The sequence below is a fragment of the Onthophagus taurus genome, chromosome 3, assembly GCF_036711975.1.
Source record: "Onthophagus taurus isolate NC chromosome 3, IU_Otau_3.0, whole genome shotgun sequence".
In the NCBI taxonomy this organism is placed as follows: Eukaryota; Metazoa; Arthropoda; class Insecta; order Coleoptera; family Scarabaeidae; genus Onthophagus; species Onthophagus taurus.
Genome location: NC_091968.1, coordinates 1,247,295 through 1,266,583, shown reverse-complemented (window position 1 = coordinate 1,266,583; position 19,289 = coordinate 1,247,295). Strand labels below are relative to the sequence as shown.

The 19,289-nt window shown below is 35.4% G+C and overlaps 1 protein-coding gene across 4 annotated transcripts in view; it reads right to left on the bottom strand.

Annotated features, from left to right (window-relative positions):
* Positions 1–1,962: 1,962 nt before the first annotated feature.
* Positions 1,963–19,289, bottom strand: part of LOC111417140 (Dpr-interacting protein kappa) — a 53,233-nt gene continuing 35,906 nt past the window's right edge. For 2 of the 4 annotated variants that reach the window (XM_023049332.2, XM_071195048.1), the window contains 8 exons: positions 13,974–14,181; positions 13,762–13,917; positions 13,050–13,178; positions 11,930–12,070; positions 7,369–7,518; positions 7,253–7,318; positions 2,992–3,072; positions 1,963–2,679 (listed from right to left, as the gene is read on the bottom strand). In XM_023049332.2, the coding sequence (XP_022905100.2) occupies positions 2,519–2,679; positions 2,992–3,072; positions 7,253–7,318; positions 7,369–7,518; positions 11,930–12,070; positions 13,050–13,178; positions 13,762–13,917; positions 13,974–14,181 (1,092 nt within the window). In that variant the 3' untranslated portion in view covers positions 1,963–2,518. The remainder of the gene's footprint in view (positions 2,680–2,991; positions 3,073–7,252; positions 7,319–7,368; positions 7,519–11,929; positions 12,071–13,049; positions 13,179–13,761; positions 13,918–13,973; positions 14,182–19,289) is intronic. The other 2 variants (XM_023049333.2, XM_023049334.2) reach the window with 2 other exon arrangements.

The following is a 19,289-nucleotide window of genomic DNA, read 5'->3' as shown; positions in this document are numbered from 1 at the left end:
TGCCGACGACCACTGCGTCGAGACGTTAAGATTTAAGGCAAATTGTATTGGCAGAAGACAATTCGATCAGTGAAAGAGAAAGATGGGGACTAGTCCCTTTACTAATGAAGCTCTGTTGGAAGAGAGAGAGAGAGAAATCGCTAGGTTTTGGGTTTTAGGCGATGGTTTGAGGATGGTTTAGAGAAAGTCGAAAGTCGTTGGAACTACGACATGGAATTGTATAGTGTTGTCTTTGGAGTCTGCTGCGACGATTGCCGTTTGGACTGACTGCCCGGGGAGTAATTTTGCGAGAATAACGAACTTTCAAAGGGGCGTCGTAAATCGCTCGACAGAAACGAGCTTAATTTGATGAGAGGATGGATTGAAACGAAAATAAAAAAAGTTTAATTTGGGATAGAAAAAAAACTTGAAACAGAAAATGTCGTACAAATAAATCAATTCAAAGAAAGCAAACAACGAATAAAATTGTAATCTCTATTTGGTAATTATAACTTAAATAAATGACACTTTTATTCAAATAATAATTATGCTTTAACAATAGCTTCCAAGCAATAATGTTGTTAAAAAAATGTACAAGGTAATAGAATCTTAACCACTACTGAAGAAGTTGATTGAATTGTTATGACAAAATTAGGAGCAGAGCGAACACTTATAATTTATAAACTCTACTCCTCGTAACTACTTTTCTCTACTTTTCTATGAATCTTACTAATGCTTCATCAATCTGTATAGCATATGTTTCCACTGTCACTAGATTTGAGGTCCTGATTTGAGGTGATTATCATAAATTGTCTAGGACAGCACTAGTTTTATCTGCATCGATATTTTTCGGTTTCAATAAAGTGAGAAAGACCCTTCTTTGTCGTATTAAATCTTCCATGGTAACCGAACCGATGGCTCTCAATGTTGTGTTTTCTAATCGATTCTGAACGCATTTTATGAAATCTACAGCCAATCTCTCGAGTCTAGCAAAAAAAGACCCCATCGTTTAAAGCTATTTCTAATACTTTCTGACAAAGTAGACGAACGTAAATAGAAGTGGTTCAATTCTCTGAACCATTTTCGTATTGCTCCCTCTGTAATTATTGCACGTGATTTTGACAAAGCTCCCGAAAGATAATATTTTGTCGTCTACAAAATGCCTTAAACCACTTGTGCCTAGACTTGTCGTCTGTGAGGGTGTTCGTCTTTTGTATGTATTTACAACGTGTTGAACCGATTTGAACAATCTTGTCATGGATAAATGCTTTAGCCACAAAGATAATTTTTTTCCTCTTCTTGTCTGAGAATAGTAGGTAGCCCCAGAATCAAAGGCCTCATTTTTATTCTGCCTTTAAGCCTGTCTATCAGGCTAGTTTTGGGAATCCGAAAATTTCGAGAAGCTTCTCTTATTCCCATAGCATTATGAATTGCGTTAATAGCATCTGTTAAATATGTTTCTGAATATCACTCTCGGCAACACTCTTTTAGGAATCACTCTTTAATACTCTTTTTTTGGTTTTGACTGCTTGAATCGACTAGATTTAACTAAAGAGAATAATCTTCTTAAAGCTGTTTATTCTTGTTTGTTCTTAAGCGTGAGGAATCATCAACAAATTTATCGTCTGGTGGTAACGTTTGCCTTAGTCTAAAATTACTGAAATTACTATGCTTACTACTATTCTAGCACACAAAATAGTCACCCATTTACTGAATTGTGAGTTTGATGTCGTTGTGCGGATTCCAGTTTATAAATAAATTTTATCTTTACCATTAAAATTAAATTTAATCCATTTAGAAATTGATCGAATTTCAAAATTATTAAACTTTTACTTTATTATTTTTATGTTGGAGAATGATAAATGACCACATTGAACAGTTAATCCATTCAAAAAGTTTAACGATTTTAATCATTTTAATTTTTTCTCTTAGTTTTTTATTTCGATTAAATTGAATAAGGATAAATGAAACACAACATTTTGGCAATTAGCATTTATTAGCGATTTTATTGTTTCATCTTTTAAATATACTCAAAAACAATAGTTCCTTAATAATTAATTTCTTAGCGATTCATTTTTCTAGAATATTTTTTCACCAATAAATCTGCACCGCGCGAACTCGTTTTATATATCACCTTTTCTTTATTTTATATTGACACATAATCGATTCTTCGATCGTTTTTTTTCTTCGGTTACCGGCTAATACAGGCAGAGAAATACAATATCTACATTAGTCAACGTAGAAATATTATCGGTATTAATAACGCTGGGTGTTGATTTAAAAAAAAGCTAACTGTTTATTTAATTTTTTGTACATATTTTAATCTAATCAGCACCCAGTTTTTATTTTATTTAAATTATTTTAATTTTCCCCTTTATTTTATGTATTTTTCCATACAAGAAAAGTATTATTACAAATTAAAACAGATTACAACCGTTAAGTAATTACATATGTACAAATTCTAGTCAGTTATACGTGTGTAACGAAACACACACGGGGGTATGTTGATTTTCAATTAGAGTCCGTTGTAGTACAGTAATCACCTAAGGACGACGACACAGGTAACTAATAGGAACACTGAATTTACCATCGACGACCAACCAACTTCAAAACAACGATTTCCTACACTATACGCTCCAGGTAAGTTCTTGATCGATGGCGATCTACTTGACATTATATCATCGTATTCATACTCAAAATCTTAAAAATAAAGAAAAGGGGGAAAATTAATTTTTCCAATTGAGGTTAAAGGTGATTTTAATAAAAGCGACCAATTTGTTTGGTCTCGAAGACTGTAACAGTAAAACGTTATGGCAGCCATCACCAATTTAATTTTATCTTCCCGGTTCCTTTTGCAGGCAATAGAAGGTGGCGTGCCAGTTGAATACAAAGTGGTCGCGATCCCACCCTAAACCGGGAGGGTTGTGTAGACGTAGAAGGAGATTGAGATGGGTACGTTAAAGAAAGAAGTGTCCAAATTGTCTTATCCAAGTTAACAAACGAAAATCTTACCTGATTCGCTTATAGAATCCATTTCAACGCGATTCTGATCGACTCCACCTCGCTCTTGTCTATCCGGAAACCTTGATTTAGCTATAATCAGTTTTGATTGTAATAAAAATTTTTTTTTATTTTGTTTTATTAATACAGGGTGTCTCACGTAACTGGTTCGTTAGAACTTTTTCAGGTTCCACTATTCGTAGAGATTTGAAATTTTGGTAGATCTAAAATATTTTCAAGATGGCCGCCACTTCCTGTCTACCAGAGGCCATAACTTCGTCATTTTAAATGGAATGCTATAGTTTTTATTACACAATTTAATTGTACGTAAAAAAATAGGTTGACTTTGATAAAAGTTATTGGTACCTAGCGTTTTTCGTTTTCGAGTTATTTTGGTAAATTTCAACATGCTCTTTAAAATTCCATATCTCAACCAAAGTTCATTAACAAAAGATCTACTTTGGCACAATTACTCTTCAGATGTTGTCAAATAGATTGTTATTTGTTGTATCGGAGTATCTTATACAAGCTGGTCAAAAATTGAATTACTGTTTCTCCATATTCAATGGCGAGAAAGTCGAAAATTTTAAATGGAACGCCCCATATTTTTTTAGCCTATCAGAAAGAGAATTTAATTCTCTACAAATTATCTATAAACATTCCCATACCTATTTATTGTAGTTTATCTCATATTGCAAAATTTATTAAAACATGCACGAAATGCAGGATTTTTTATTAGAAAGCTATGGAATTTTGACAGTTTTTGGCCCATGTTTGTATTATTGTTGCCATTAGTTACATTTAACGACGGGTGTAAGTCATTGAACATCATGGTAAATTATTCAAACAAACGGTTCCTGCATTTCCTGCATATTTTGATAAATGTACGAATATGAGAGAAACTACAATAAATAAGTATAGGAATGTTTATAGATAAATTGTAGAAAATTAAATTCCCTTTCGTGTAGACTAATAAAATATGGGGCGTTCCATTTAAAATTTTCGACTTTCTCCCCATTGAATATGAAGAAACGGTAATGCTTTTTTTGACTATCCTGTATAAGATACTCTGATACAATATATGACAATCTATTTGGCAACATCTGAAGAGTAATCGTGCCAATTTAGAGCTTTTTTGAATGAACGTTGGCTGGTATATAGGGTTTTAACGAGCATGGTAAAATTTGCCATAAAAACCTTAAAATCAAAATAACTCGACAACGAAAAACGCTAGGTACCAATAACTTTTATGAAAGTCAACATATTTTTTTACGTACAATTAAAAGGTGCAATAAAAACTATAGCATTTCATTTAAAATAACGAAGTTATGGTCTACTTCCGGTAGACCGGAAGTGGCAGCCGTCTTGAAAATATTTTAGATCGAAAGTTCCGACTGAACAACCCATATCACCAATATTTCAAAACTGTACGAATACTGGAACCTAAAAAAGTTCTAACGAATCAGTTACGTGAGACACCCTGTATAAAATAAAAAAATTGCAATATAAAAATATACAGTGAATTTCATTTCAAATGCAATATACAGAAATTTATTTCCATAGAAACCAGGTCTTTAGACGCACGGCTAAACCCGAAACTTTCTAGTTTTAGGTTCTAGAGTTAGTTCTAGTTTTAATTGTTATGCAGCACTAGACCAAGAACTAGAATCATTCGAGTTTAGTCGTCTTAAGAGACGCACGGTTAAACCCAAATGTTTCTAATTCTAGATCTAATGTTAATTCTAGTAACAGTGCAAGTGTAAAACTAGAACTAACACTATACCTAGAACTTGAATCATTCGGGTTTAGCCATCTTTAAAGACGTGTGGCTAAACCCAAATGATTCTAGTTGTAGGTATAGTGTCAGTTTTACACAGTAACAGTGCTAGTATAAATCTAGAACTAACAGTACACCTAGAACTAGAAACATTCGGGTTTAGCCGTCTTTAGATGCATACGGCTAAACCCAAATGTTTCTAGTTCTAGGTCTAACGTTAGTTCTAGTGACAGTGCAAGTGTAAAACTAGAACTAACACTATACTTAAAACTAGAATCATTCGGGTTTAGCCGTCTTTAGAGACGTGCGGCTAAACCCAAATGATTCTAGTTGTAGATATAGTGTTAGTTCTACACAGTAACAGTGCTAGTGTAAATCTAGAACTAACAGTACATCTAGAACTAGAAACATTCGGGTTTAGCCGTCTTTAGATGCATACGGCTAAACCCAAATATTTCTAGTTCTAGGTCTAACGTTAGTTCTAGTGACAGTACAAGTGTAAAACTAGAACTAACACTATACCTAAAACTAGAATCATTCGGGTTTAGCCGTCTTTAGATGCATACGGCTAAACCCAAATGTTTCTAGTTCTAGGTCTAACGTTAGTTCTAGTGACAGTGCAAGTGTAAAACTAGAACTAACACTATACTTAAAACTAGAATCATTCGGGTTTAGCCGTCTTTAGAGACGTGCGGCTAAACCCAAATGATTCTAGTTGTAGATATAGTGTTAGTTCTACACAGTAACAGTGCTAGTGTAAATCTAGAACTAACAGTACATCTAGAACTAGAAACATTCGGGTTTAGCCGTCTTTAGATGCATACGGCTAAACCCAAATGTTTCTAGTTCTAGGTATAACGTTAGTTCTAGTGACAGTGCAAGTGTAAAACTAGAACTAACACTATACTTAAAACTAGAATCATTCGGGTTTAGCCGTCTTTAGAGACGTGCGGCTAAATCCGAATGATTCTAGTTGTAGGTATAGTGTTAGTTCTACACAGTAACAGTGCTAGTGTAAATCTAGAACTAACAGTACATCTAGAACTAGAAACATTCGGGTTTAGCCGTCTTTAGATGCATACGGCTAAACCCAAATGTTTCTAGTTCTAGGTCTGACGTTAGTTCTAGTGACAGTGCAAGTGTAAAACTAGAACTAACACTATACTTAAAACTAGAATCATTCGGGTTTAGCCGTCTTTAGAGACGTGCGGCTAAATCCGAATGATTCTAGTTGTAGGTATAGTGTTAGTTCTACACAGTAACAGTGCTAGTGTAAATCTAGAACTAACAGTACATCTAGAACTAGAAACATTCGGGTTTAGCCGTCTTTAGATGCATACGGCTAAACCCAAATGTTTCTAGTTCTAGGTCTGACGTTAGTTCTAGTGACAGTGCAAGTGTAAAACTAGAACTAACACTATACTTAAAACTAGAATCATTCGGGTTTAGCCGTCTTTAGAGACGTGCGGCTAAATCCGAATGTTTCTAGTTCTAGGTCTAGTGTTAGTTCTTGTGGCAGTGGTAGGTAGTGCTAGTTAGCAGAAGATATTACTATGTTGTTAAGTAACACTAGACCTAGAACTAGAAAGGTTTGGGTTTAGCCGTCTTGAGAGACGTGCGGCTAAATCCGAATGTTTCTAGGTCAAGTATTAGTTCTACTTTTATTTCAGTAAAAATAGACAACTATTTAGCGCTTAACAACTATTAAAACTAGAACTAACACTAGACCTAGAACTAGAAAGTTTCGGGTTTAGCCGTGCGTCTGAAGACGCACGGCTAATCCCAATATTTTCTAGTTCTAGGTCTAGTGTTAGTTCTAGTTTTACACTAGTACTATCACTAGAACTAACACAAGAACTAGAATCATTCGGATTTAGCCGTCTTGAGAGACGTGCGGCTACATCGGAATGTTTCTAGTTCTAGGTCTAGTGTTAGTTCTAGTTTTTATTGTTATTTAGCGTTAGATTGTGGTATATTCTTATTGAACGAAAAGTAGAACTAACATTTGACCTAGAATCAGAAACATTCGGGTTTAACCGTGCGTCTCTTAAGACGGCCGAAAACTTATGGTTATCATAAGGACGTCACCTTTTTCTAAACAAAACTTTTCTTTTGCAAAATTACCCAATGCCTGTACTATTAAGCTATGTTGAGTTTTATGTGGCACAGTGCAACTGCATAGTAATTTCGTAACTATGGTTACAGCACTCATATATTGCAAGTTATATGTTATATAAAATTGCCGGTATACAAAAAAAATCACAATTTTAGGTTTTAACTAGATCCAATATAATTTGAGATTTGTCGTTTTATTTATTTTTATACTGACACTAACGACGCGTTTATTTCGGTTTTATACCTCGTTGAAATTAGAATAAATTGTTGCGACGATTTAAAATGGCTTTTTAAAATAAACGTTATTTTTGCTATTAACTAAACTTTAAACGAGTAAAATAAACGTTGCAAAAAAATCGTTGTAAAAACATCGAAACGTACCTTTCTTTTTTACCGGTAATGTTGGAATCGTCGTTGTAACCCGAAGAGTCGTCGGAGCTGGAATTTCTGCAAAATCAACACTTTAAATAAATTTCGTAATTAAAATGATAATTTACCCTCCAATTTTATGACCCCATCGGTCTCTCCTAAAGAATTTTTCGCAACGCACATGTAAGATCCAAAATCATTGGGGCTAACGTTACGAATCTTAAGCATCATGTATTTCTTATAACCGCTATCCATCGAAACCGCTTCGTATTTATCACCTATAATAAAGTAAATGTTAAAAAACATTAAATAAAAAAGTGTCAAGTTGGTTAAGTACGAATTTGGCGTTTTGAACTTTTGGCGAAATCGTCGAGCCGCAAGAACGACAAAAAGCTTCCCTCCATTCCCCACTCTCTTTTTGGCGCTGAGGGCCCCAGTGTAAACAATCAAAACGTCCCCGGGGTCGTGATTAACGACCCTCTTTGATTTATTTCCCTCGAGCTATTGATCAATCAAAATCTGCACGGGTTTCACTCCGCTTACATGCAAGTCCACTCTCCTCCAAACCTAGCTTGTAGTATAGCCTAAAGGGAGGTTGTGTGCACTGAATTGTCGTCGATTAAACCTTTTTCTCTTAACTCTACACCCTTTTAATTAGAAAAATGAACTCAATTGGAGATAAAGTCGAGTTTATCGAAATTTTAATATAACACTAATAGATATATTAAGTTTTATGTTATTAATAATAAATAACACAGACACAGACATAACTTTATGGAGTCAATTTAGCTACATATAATTATGGAGTACTTAGCCTATACATTATTTCGTTTGAATTGACTCTGGTTCTCATAATAAACCGTTCTATAAAAAATACAGATTTTTTTAATAACTTTCCCTCATTAACGTGTCTTTTTCGAAGTGTAAGATGACAAACACTTATCGTTGACCATGATTTTAACGAATAGCACCTTGTTCATAATTTTTGAGTGTTAAAAAATCCCAATTATTTATATTATTTAATTTATTGAGCGTTATTGTTACAAAAACACCGACCATTTCTGCTACATATGTGGTAAATTTTGTCCAGAAAAGCAACGAAGGAATATAAATGATTTTGTAGAACAAAGTAATAGAGCACATTTTGGAAAACAACTTGGGTAACAAGACAACACAAAGTTTGTAAAATTTACGTGGAGCCACTTCGAAAAGGGGTTCCGTGTGGAACACCGGTGAGCCAAAAAACCACCTTGATGATTGCTACTTTTGTGTTGTGAATGTATAAACCGATACGCTGCATAGTGAAGATTTGCCAATACAGGTATTTACTTCCTTACTAGAATATGATGATGTTGAAATGTTAAATAGTTAGAGTAAAAACAATAGCGGAAGTGATTTTGAATGATGCAATCCTACACTTTCAAGGATTTTTTCAGAGAGAGTTAAAATACATTTTTCGAGATTTAAATTTATTTAACAAATCAGCTGAGCTTCTTGCGGTTGAAAAACTGGCCTATCACTAGCGTGTTACCGAATTAGAAAGCGTGACATTCGTGACAAAAAGAGTATACCAACTCAAAAACTGGCAGCTTTTAATAGATAGCTCAAAAAAAAATTTCAATAAGTTAGCTTCAATCACGATAGTGATTAAGAGTAATTGAATAACTACTTTTAAGGAAGAATATTAAACTTGTTTTAGAAAAACTACATTTCTTCATCATGAGTGTGTGTAGATTTAAAAATGTTTTCTTTGTCTGTGGGACAGTCGTGCGTAAAGTGAACTCTGGAGTAGGAAAGACTAGCCATAGAGAATGAACATGACTGTTGGAAAAGGAACTGTTGATCAGTCGAGAAAACATCATCAGACTGAAACTTTATGCAGTCAACCAGCGAAGTCCAGATAACAGTTTCCAAAGATCCTGTCATCTGTTCTGCTCAACCAGGAGTTGAACGTTCAAACATTCAAGATAAGAAAACAAACATCTCAAACTCTTGCATAAATAATTATAAAGAAAGAACACCGAGGCAATATAAACGTTTTGTTGTGATCTTTGTAGTGTTAATAAAGCGTCGCGCAACTTTATATAAAAAATGTCGGGTCTTTTATTCTTGAAATCAGAAGGACAGGCATCATACTCCTTAGCAGTATTATATGAAAATGATCACTTAAAAAGAGCTATTTTATGAGCAGGTATGGTAATGGTGTTTTATGTCTGAGGTTTAGGTTATGTATGTACGTCTGTCCTAAAAGTGATTTTATTATACAAGTAAGGTGGTGTTTTCGTGAGAGACAAGAAATAGTATTTAAAACGGTTTCTAATGTTCAACCACCCTGTATTGCTTATAGTGTGAGATATACAGGGTGTATCTGAATGACTGCAACAAACTTCAAGGGGTGATTCTTTAGTGAATTTTAAGGGTACTTTGATATATGAACCATGGGCGACTTCGGCTCCCCTAAGGAGCTACACCCTTGGTTTAATTTCTTTTTCTCAAAAACCATAAACGCTAGGAAAATGAAATTTGGGCAATATGTTTAACTCATAATGGGGCACGTTTTGACCCTATTTGTACTTTCAACTTACCCTTCTAAACTACTAAACCTAACCACCCCCTTTGCATTTTTGCTAAAATTTTTTTTATGCTGATGATAAATACATTAGAAAAATTTTACATAGATAGATGAAAGTATTAAAAAAATAGTAAAGCAAACACTGCCCGTTAAACAACGGGGTTGTCGATCAAAAGTTGGAATGAATTTTTAATGAAAAAATCTTAGTAGGCTTTGCAATCTTTGTCAGAAATATTTTTGACGTTTAAATGTCAGTTTTTCTTACTATTATTATTGTTTTTCAAATTAATTTTTGAATAAAGTTCTATCGCATTTACGCTCGTTCACTCGACGTTTCAAAATTTTAAATAAAACAATAATAATAGTACGAAAACCACTGACATTTAAACGTCAAAAATATTTTTGACAGAGATTGCAAAGTCTACTAAGATTTTTTCATTTAAAATTCATTCCAACTTTCGATTAACAACCCTACAGGTTAACAGTTAGTGTTTGCTTACTTACTTTTTTTCTCAGAAATTATTAAATTTTAGAAGAACATCAGAGAGACAAAAAAGTTTTAGAATAGGTTTCCAATCTATTTATCATCTTCATAAAAAAATCTAGGCATAAATTGAACGGGGGTGGTTACGTTTAGTAGTTTAGAAGGGTAGGTTGAAAGTACAAATAGGGTCAAAACGTGCCCTATTATGAGTTAAATATATTCCCCAAATTTCATTTTCCTAGCGTTTATGGTTTTTGAGAAAAACAAATTAAACCAAAATTTTCCGCCATTTTTGAAGGGGTGTAGCTCCTTAGGGGAGCCGAAGTCGCCCATGGTTCATATATCAAAGTACCCTTAAAATTCACTAAAGAATCACCCCTTGAAGTTTGTTGCAGTCATTCAGATACACCCTGTATGTAGTTTCATGCTTTCTGATCCCGTAAATGAAACGATGACAACCATTCTGAACTTTTTAATGCGATGCAAATCAAATTCCATTAAACATGGTGCATACATGGCTGCACAATTCACAAAGTTAGATAAAAGTAACGTATCACAGAAATGTCTTTTAGTGGTGTCGGTAGAGACACCAAAGAGCTGCATATGCCTTCCTTATACAAGCAGTGACGTGAGTAGTGAAACGAAAATTAGAGTCAAATACCACCCCCAAATTTCTAGCCTCCGGCGACACAAAGAGTCGCTCACCATTCAATGAAACATTAACGGTATGAGATGGTTGATTGGCAAAGGTAAGTATTGTTGATTTGGTTGCTTTAACTATTAGTGCCATTTTTCTGAGAAAAAATCTGCGTTTAATTTTGTACATGACAAGGCAGTGTGCTCTCTTCGAAAAGACTAATACAGCTGAATATAATTAGCGTACATGTGTAGTACAGTAATTGACAGGTGTACAGAGTAAATAGTAGCGGAGCTAACGAAGATCCCTGAGGCACACGATTCCGAAAATTCCTCATCCAGTCTCACCACCGGAACTCGGCCAAATAAAAAGCTGTTTATAAGTTTGTTTATTAATAATCGGATATACCAACATAATGCAAGAGAACAGTATTCGGTGGTTGACTTTGTCGAAAGCCTTGCTGTGATCATAACCACTCTATTCTGACCATCACCGCGAGCCTTCAAGAGATCATCATGACGTTAACTATAGCTAGGTCGAAAACCGGATTGAATCGGATGTGAGTGTCAAATAGCATTATTTGCGCTGATTATAGCGAAGAACAACGGGAACGGTTCCACTAGGACATCAAGATTATGGAGGAAAGACATCAAGGCCGTTGATGATGGCAGACTACTGCTGGAAGTTGCAGAGACTGTCCGAACCAAACACAGTATAGGAGATCTCATAAAAAGATATCAGAGAAGCATATCTATAACACTTTATAGTTTCCAATAAAAATTTAGCAATGTACCATTTCCAGAGATTGTTTAAGATGTTCATGAGATGTAACAAATTTTAATTTATCGTGTTCATACACATACATACACATAAATGAAACACTAAAAATAGTAATAGTCAAAATGGATTCGGGGGTCCTCGTATCTCTTTATATGCTCCGTATATGCGAGAAAGTAAAAATAAACTCCAGTCTTTTAGAAATGGTTTTTTTACAACTACCTGAGATGATCATATCTCCTCTTTCAGTAGTCCAATAGTTGATTGAAGTAGGAAAAGCTTCGGTGTGGCATTCTAAAGAAACGTCTTGTCCAATATAAGCCCCTTCTAATTGATTTGGGATGGTAAGCATTGGAGGAACTAAAAACAAACAAAATACAATTTGAAATATACAAAAATACAACTTTTAATAAGGTTAAAATGGTTTTAATGTAAACTTTGTTCGATCAACTCCCACGATTTAACCTTTAATGCCACGCAAACAACCCTCCCTCGGTTACAAATATTTACACGTAATCCTCTCTCTCTATCTCTCTTCTCATTAGTCAGCCGATATAGTGGTCGATTTCGGGTAAATTTTGATAATCCGATTACCGAAAACTGACTCCTCTTCCTCGCTTTTATTGTTTCTCGCTGACAATAAATTATTTACGGTCCCGTATGGGGGTGGGCATCGCGGCGCCCGACGACGTCGACTTTACGATAAGCATAAACCGAACGATGATACCCGGGTCTAACCGTAAAATGTATGTGAAACCCAACTAGCTTTATGCATCCAACGACGACGACGGTTCGTCTCTCGCCAAATTGAAATTGGGACATATCTGCTTTTCTCCTATTATGCCCTATAATAAATTCTACAAGAACCGTTTTGCAAGATACCTTGTAACCGGTGGAAAATGCAATTTCGTGTGTCGGTTTTGACAATATTGCAAATACACTATTCGTTTATCTTAGACGATATGATATAATAAAAAGTTTTATAAATCTGAATCTTATCTAGAAAAATATCAACATCCTTCACTAAAATGGCTTCGCTTCTGCGTTGTTTTGAATTTAAATTGATTTCTTAAACAAGATTTCGATTGATAAATCGAATCGCGCGATTTATATGATTACATAATTGATTGTGGGAATAAAATAGTAATAAAAGAATGATTTATCTTTTGAAGAAGGTCTGTAACATGAAATATTACAATCTCAATGTCGCGATTCATATGTATTGTGAAAGAAAAAGGGTGGCAGCGAAAAACTTCACGCCATCGACCCGCATAATGGATAACGCGCCGTCAGAGTAGACCTCAACCGCCATCAAGAGAGGGCTTAAAGTGGCACTTACATTGCACTTTCAGCTGCACCCGCTTGCTGATAGATGGTGGCACTCCGTTGGACGCTATGCATAGGTAATTGGCCATGTGCAAGCGGCTGACTTTTGTGATAAAGAGAATTTCACCGTCGACCACATTCACTGAAAAAGAAAAACCGAAAAATGAAAAATCTAAATAATTAATTAAAAATTAATTAGTATTAAAAGATTTTTGTTAAGGTATTTAGCTACTAAGTTAAAAAGAGAAAATTTTTATACTCTCTTTTAGTCGATTTATTTGTTAGAGGTTCGTAAAGAAACTTCTTTAGCTTTCCGGGCGAGTCGTTAATGCATTATTTAATGGAGGGAATGAGGAAGGGGAAACCTGTATAGGGGTGGTTCGTTGGCGATACGTTCTCGTTTAAGCCAGGCGGAGGTTGCAATTACTCGCCTGTCTCGTAAACATATCCATTGCATAGTTCGCTTTTTGTTTATCTCCTCCGGATCCGCGGCTATGAATAATTTAAATGAGGCGAAAACGCGAGTTGGGGATGCTAAAAGGGGTAAAATCTTGGACTAATATAAGGAATACAAGATTAGAGCAAATATAATCAAAATGGGACGACTTTACCCCTTCGAGATGATAATTGACTTAATCAGATTTAATCTGTATGTAAATTGATAAATAACTTTTCTCTCTGTCACCATCTATCTCGTGTAAATCGGAATCAAGACATTCTCTTACCGCTCTCCCCGTTGTATCGATAATTTTCCCCATCTTCCCGTCTCCACATGACATATGGTTCCGGATAACCCCGAGCTTTGCAGGTCAGGCTTACGTTAGTGGATTCCAAAACTACCATATCCGAACTAGTTTCTCGATCGATGATACTTGGGGGTACTAAATAAGTTATAATTAAAACAAAAGATTTATAATATTTCCATAAATTTTCTTACCTACTACTTGAAGATAACCTTGCCTACTACGCATGGGGTCGGTATTTACCTGACACATGTACCAACCCCTATCGGATTCCTGCACATTCTTTATGTGTAAATACCAAGATCGGTGGTCGTTGTAACTTAGGGATATCCGTGGATTTTGAGTGATGACGTTGTGATGGATTGAAAGGATTGTTTGGGTGTCAACTCGAACCCATGCAACCTGAAAATAGATTTTATTAAAAAAAATTCGCCTAAAATAAAATACTGGGCATTGCTTTACGTTGTGGATACGGCCCAAACCCCAATCTTGGTAAAATGTTAATGGCAGATTTTAAGGAAATACTGCACTCCATCAGAATTCTACTCAGAAGAAAGAAGAAGACATCACTCGTCGGAAGCACTTTAAATGCAAAAACAGAATTGAAGACATCTTTAAGCAGTAAAAAAAAGGTGTGTGGGCCTTCCCGCTGGCCTGCGTTGGTCTATTTTAGATTTAAGTAATCTTTTAGGCATGCTCGTCCCCTCCATTCGGACCACGTGACCGAATATAAGTATTGTACAATTCGCGATTGTATCTGGATCTCCATTCTCTGTTTTCTTGCGTTAGACCAAATATTCCTCTTAGGATTTTCCTTCCAAACACACTTATATAGTTTATCATTTTCTTGGTAAGGAGCCAGACTTCCCACCCATATGAAGAATACTTTTACATTAACGTTGGGTTGGTTATTGTTGGGTTGGGTTGGATACGCGATCTAAATATATGGAGAAGGGCAAAATATACTTTCTTTGCCTGTGTAACCCTTCTTCGAATTTCCGGCTACTCGTTGCCATCCTTTGATAGTTTGACCCCCAGATATGTGAAGTCATTCACTCTTTCCAGGTTAGCATCCCCGATGGTTAGATTTTGCGTGTTTGGTTTAAAACTTTGGTTTTCTCTGCATTTATTGATAGACCCACTTCTCTAGCTTCTCCCTTTATATTAATGTCGTCAGTATATGCTGCTATTTGGAAGGACTTATTATTCAAGATGTTTGAAGAATTGATCGACATTTTTTTTTATGACATATTCCAAGGCAATATTGAAGAGGACCGGGGCAAATCCATCAGCTTGTTTCAATCCTTGTGTGATTTCGAATGGGTTAGTCATCTGATTCTGTATTCTGACATATGCTGTGGTATCCGTAATGTAGTTTTTATTAATCTTGTTAATTTTATGGGTATTCCGAATTCGTTCATAATGTGATATATTTTAGCTCTTTTATGAAGTCATAGGCTTGCCGAAAATCTGGCTTACATCAATGTCGAATTTCTATGTACGTCTGACCATCTCTTTGACGCTTTGTAGCTTGTGAATAGTGGATCTGCCTACCCTGAAACCTGCTTGATAATCACGAATGATGTCCTTCGTGTATTCCTGTTTGTTGGGTATGTAGGTGAATACTTTATACGCTGTACTGGGGTGGTTCAAATTCGATGTCCGAATAGGCTATCTCGGAAACTATGTATAAGAGTTAGAAAAAAAAATAGCTTCCATGTCTCAACCTCTTTTTTTAAATTAATTCTAATATCAAAAACTTCAAAGCGCTATCGTCTTTTGTGTTTCCTCTAGAGGTCAAAATTGAATTTGGAGTATTATAACTAAGACATTATATGGTAACTTTTTTACAGAGAATTTGATGACGTAGACAAAAAAAAATTTTCGGTTTTAGATTTTGAGATATTATGACAATTTTCGTTTTTTTTAATGGAAACAACCACTGATTATTAGCTTATTAAATTCGTTATTTTTTTCTGATTACAAAAACATACGATTCGACAGATCTATTTCTTATTGTTTTAGAATAAAGCTAAAAACAAACTTTTTTTATCTACGACTACTTGGATAAGTCATCATTACCGCACTCATTTGAGGTGATTTGAGTTACGTAATGAAGTTCATTACCGCACTGGTTTCATTACGCAACGCATTTTTAGCCTAATCAGAACAGACTTAATTTATGGAAACGAGCAACAATACAAAAGAAAAAGTGCTATCTACTTACAGAGAAACAATACTATTTATTATAAACATTAATTGTTATGTTTTTACATTTCAAAACACTTATTCCAGATGAGTAAACATGTTGTTGAAATTAACAATTCAAAATTGTCAACAATCATTTCAAAATATTTTTATAAATGTCAAATAGACTTTTAAAAAGAAATTGATTTTTAGTAATTTTTAGCAGTCGTAGATAAAATGCTGTATATCACACGTGGGCTAGAGCATAATTACAGTACTCGTGTGATTACACGACTCGGTCTACGACCTCGTCGTGCAATTCTCCGCACTTGTACTGTAATTATGTTTCTAGCCCACTTGTAATATAAATAACTATTATAAAATTTCTAAACGCTGCCGAAATTTAGTGTCGTCGAAGAAATGAAATTTACAGTTTCCTGTAAATTACGGGGCGGTAGGTAAAATCTAAAAAGTTAATAATTAAATAAGAAGATAACTCCTTGTATTTAAAAACAAATAATTATGTTTATTACACGAACTGTTAATACGGAAACATTTAATGAATTGCATTGTTTTGGATTGGAGATATATGTTTTTTTAATATTTAGTTATAGTACCGTAATTTACAGGAAACTGTAAATTTCATTTCTTCGACAACACTAAAAAAAAGAAATTTTATTTTTTGCTTTATTCAAAACAATAAGAAATAGAGCTGTGGAACCCTATATTTTTGTAATCAGAAAAAAATAACGAATTTAATAAGCGAATACTGTACAAAGGTGTTAGTTTTTGCATGTCAGTTTGTCTCCTTTTTTGTGAATTGGGATGATAATGCTCTAACGCTCCTTTTCTAGTCCTAGGGGATCTTTTCTTCCTTCCATATGTTAACTATTAAACTATAAAGTTGTTCTAAAAGGTTTTCCCCGGCTGTTTTATATAGTTCTATAGCTATTCCATCAAATCCAGGTGATTTGTGGTTTTTTTGGGTTAACTCGACTTCCTCTAATGTGGTTTTATCAGAAGACTACAATAGAATATTTCCAACAACTTCTCGGAAACCCAGAACAAATCCCTCACCAACAAGAACAAGAGCAACAACAGGTGAACCGTCTTCTGACGTTATACTTTATCATCATCAGCCCGTTTCTGTTCGCTGCTGACATATGCTTCCTTAAGACAGGAAGGTAGTTTGTTGCTATTATCCTGAGGTCATCTGTCCATTGAGTCGGTGATACCCCTACTGCGTTTATTTGCTCTCGGTCGCCATTCCAGGATTCTCTTCGTCCACCTACCATCTCTCAGTCTAGCCACGTGTCTATTTTAGCCTTGCAATACGTACGATGATGTCCTCTACTCCCGTTCTTCTTCTCACTTCTTCATTTAGGATTCCATTCTGCGTTGCGTCACTTGTAGTTTATATGTATACATACAAGTTTTTATACATACGCTATATATTTTGATATAATTAATGAAGGAGAATTTGGATTATATTCAAATTTTATGACACTATTTACGTTTGGACTGAGTGGGTCTTTGATAAAGTCGTGCGCAACCTGCTCACAATTTGTCGCTATTACTGTAAACGTTACATGCATTTTATATTAAACGCGATATTATATAGATTTGTTTTACTGTTTTAAGTTTAGCAGAGGTGGCTTGCAGCTGAATCACTAGAATATTTGTATTGGTTGAAGATGGTGTTACGTACACCACTTCGGCGGCAAGCAACCTTGGCTTAATTTATCAAAATCACACATTTTGCGTTTCAAGCTCAGCCAAGGTAGCTTGTAAAATTGCACAATACACATTGCAGCATTTCAATCGTCAGGGACCTCGTCTTAATCTTATATATGACCAAATAAACCATCTTTCTTTTTGATTACTATTTGGCTCAAACCGCAATTTTCTTCGGGTTTCTGAGAATACAGGTTGTTCTTTTAAAACAGGCTGATACGTTTCCGATAATGCTTTCAATATCTCAATCCAACCACAATTACGAACCAAAAATGCTTTAACTTGATGAGGTTTTTCTCTATTTTCTAGTAAAATAGTCAATATTCTAATAAAAACTGTATTTATAATTGCTTCTGTGTGAATGGAAATTTTAAAATTTAATTTTTATTTTGTTTATGCATAACAAAAACCTTACTCGAATGGATTGGAAAATAAAAATTTTGCCGCCAATTTATATAAGCGGATTTAGTCTTTAGCAGAATTTTTTTATAAAAATACTTGAAAACTCCGGATACGGTCCATTTTAAAATTCCTTCAAAATCCAATTCCCTTCGGTGACGTGTACCGTGTCCTATTCGGTGCGGCATTTACCATGCTAATGTCCCGGTGTCCCCGCCATTCGCGTTTACATTGTATTATCCCCCCAACATCCCCCATACACATCCCTCACACCCCAAAACGACAACAAATAGAAGCGAAAACAAACACACCAGAACCGATATAACACTGCAAGAATACCAAAGGATGAACGGTCTGCCAGGAGAGCCTCCGGGTTCCTCCGGAGCTTTCCCCTCCTCATCCTGTCTTTCGGTCCGTAAGAGTCGGTTTCGTGTCTTGAATGAGTCACGCCTTTTCCGTCTTCTTTCGTACGTTGAACACTGCTCGTTCTCTTTCTACCCGAACTACGTGCTCGACATTATCCAAGAGGGGGTTTTCACGGGGGGGATACAGTAAGGTGCTATCCCCCCGGTTGTACAATGTACATTGTGTGAGTTCCTACTGGAGCGTGGAAGCGTCCGGGGGCTGTTTTTATCGAATTTGCAGCGCAAAGTGTTGCTGAAATTAGATAAGTCTCCCGGAGACGTATATCTGATATAAGGAACGAGAGTCTTAGAGGGGAGTCTTCAAGTTGGATCCCAATGGGAAAACGGTTCGCATTACTAAGGACCTTCGTTATCGCGACAAATAGTCGAATTTTCTTTCGTTTCCCAAATTACTAATTAAATTTTTACAAGTAACGACGCCAAATCAAGCTTAAATTCGACTGGTAAAGCAGAAAATAAATGATGTTGGTGTTAAAATAGAAACTAGAGAGAAAAGTTTCGATAGGCGCGTACCACCTTCAATTCAATTAGTTTATCGCTGGTGCCGCACTCAAGGAAAAGTTATGCCGGTCCTGCCGCCCGAGAAATTTAAATTTTCTAATTATCCGGTCCTGCGGGTGGGGATAAGGGGGTTGAAGTAAAGACGGTGGGGAGGAAATGAACCGTCCGACGCCTTTATAAGCCGAAGCGGCGGCGACTTCTCCTTTTATTGTTATGGTCTTTTGAGTTCGAAAAGTTGCCGTTCACCGCTAAAGGTTACCACCA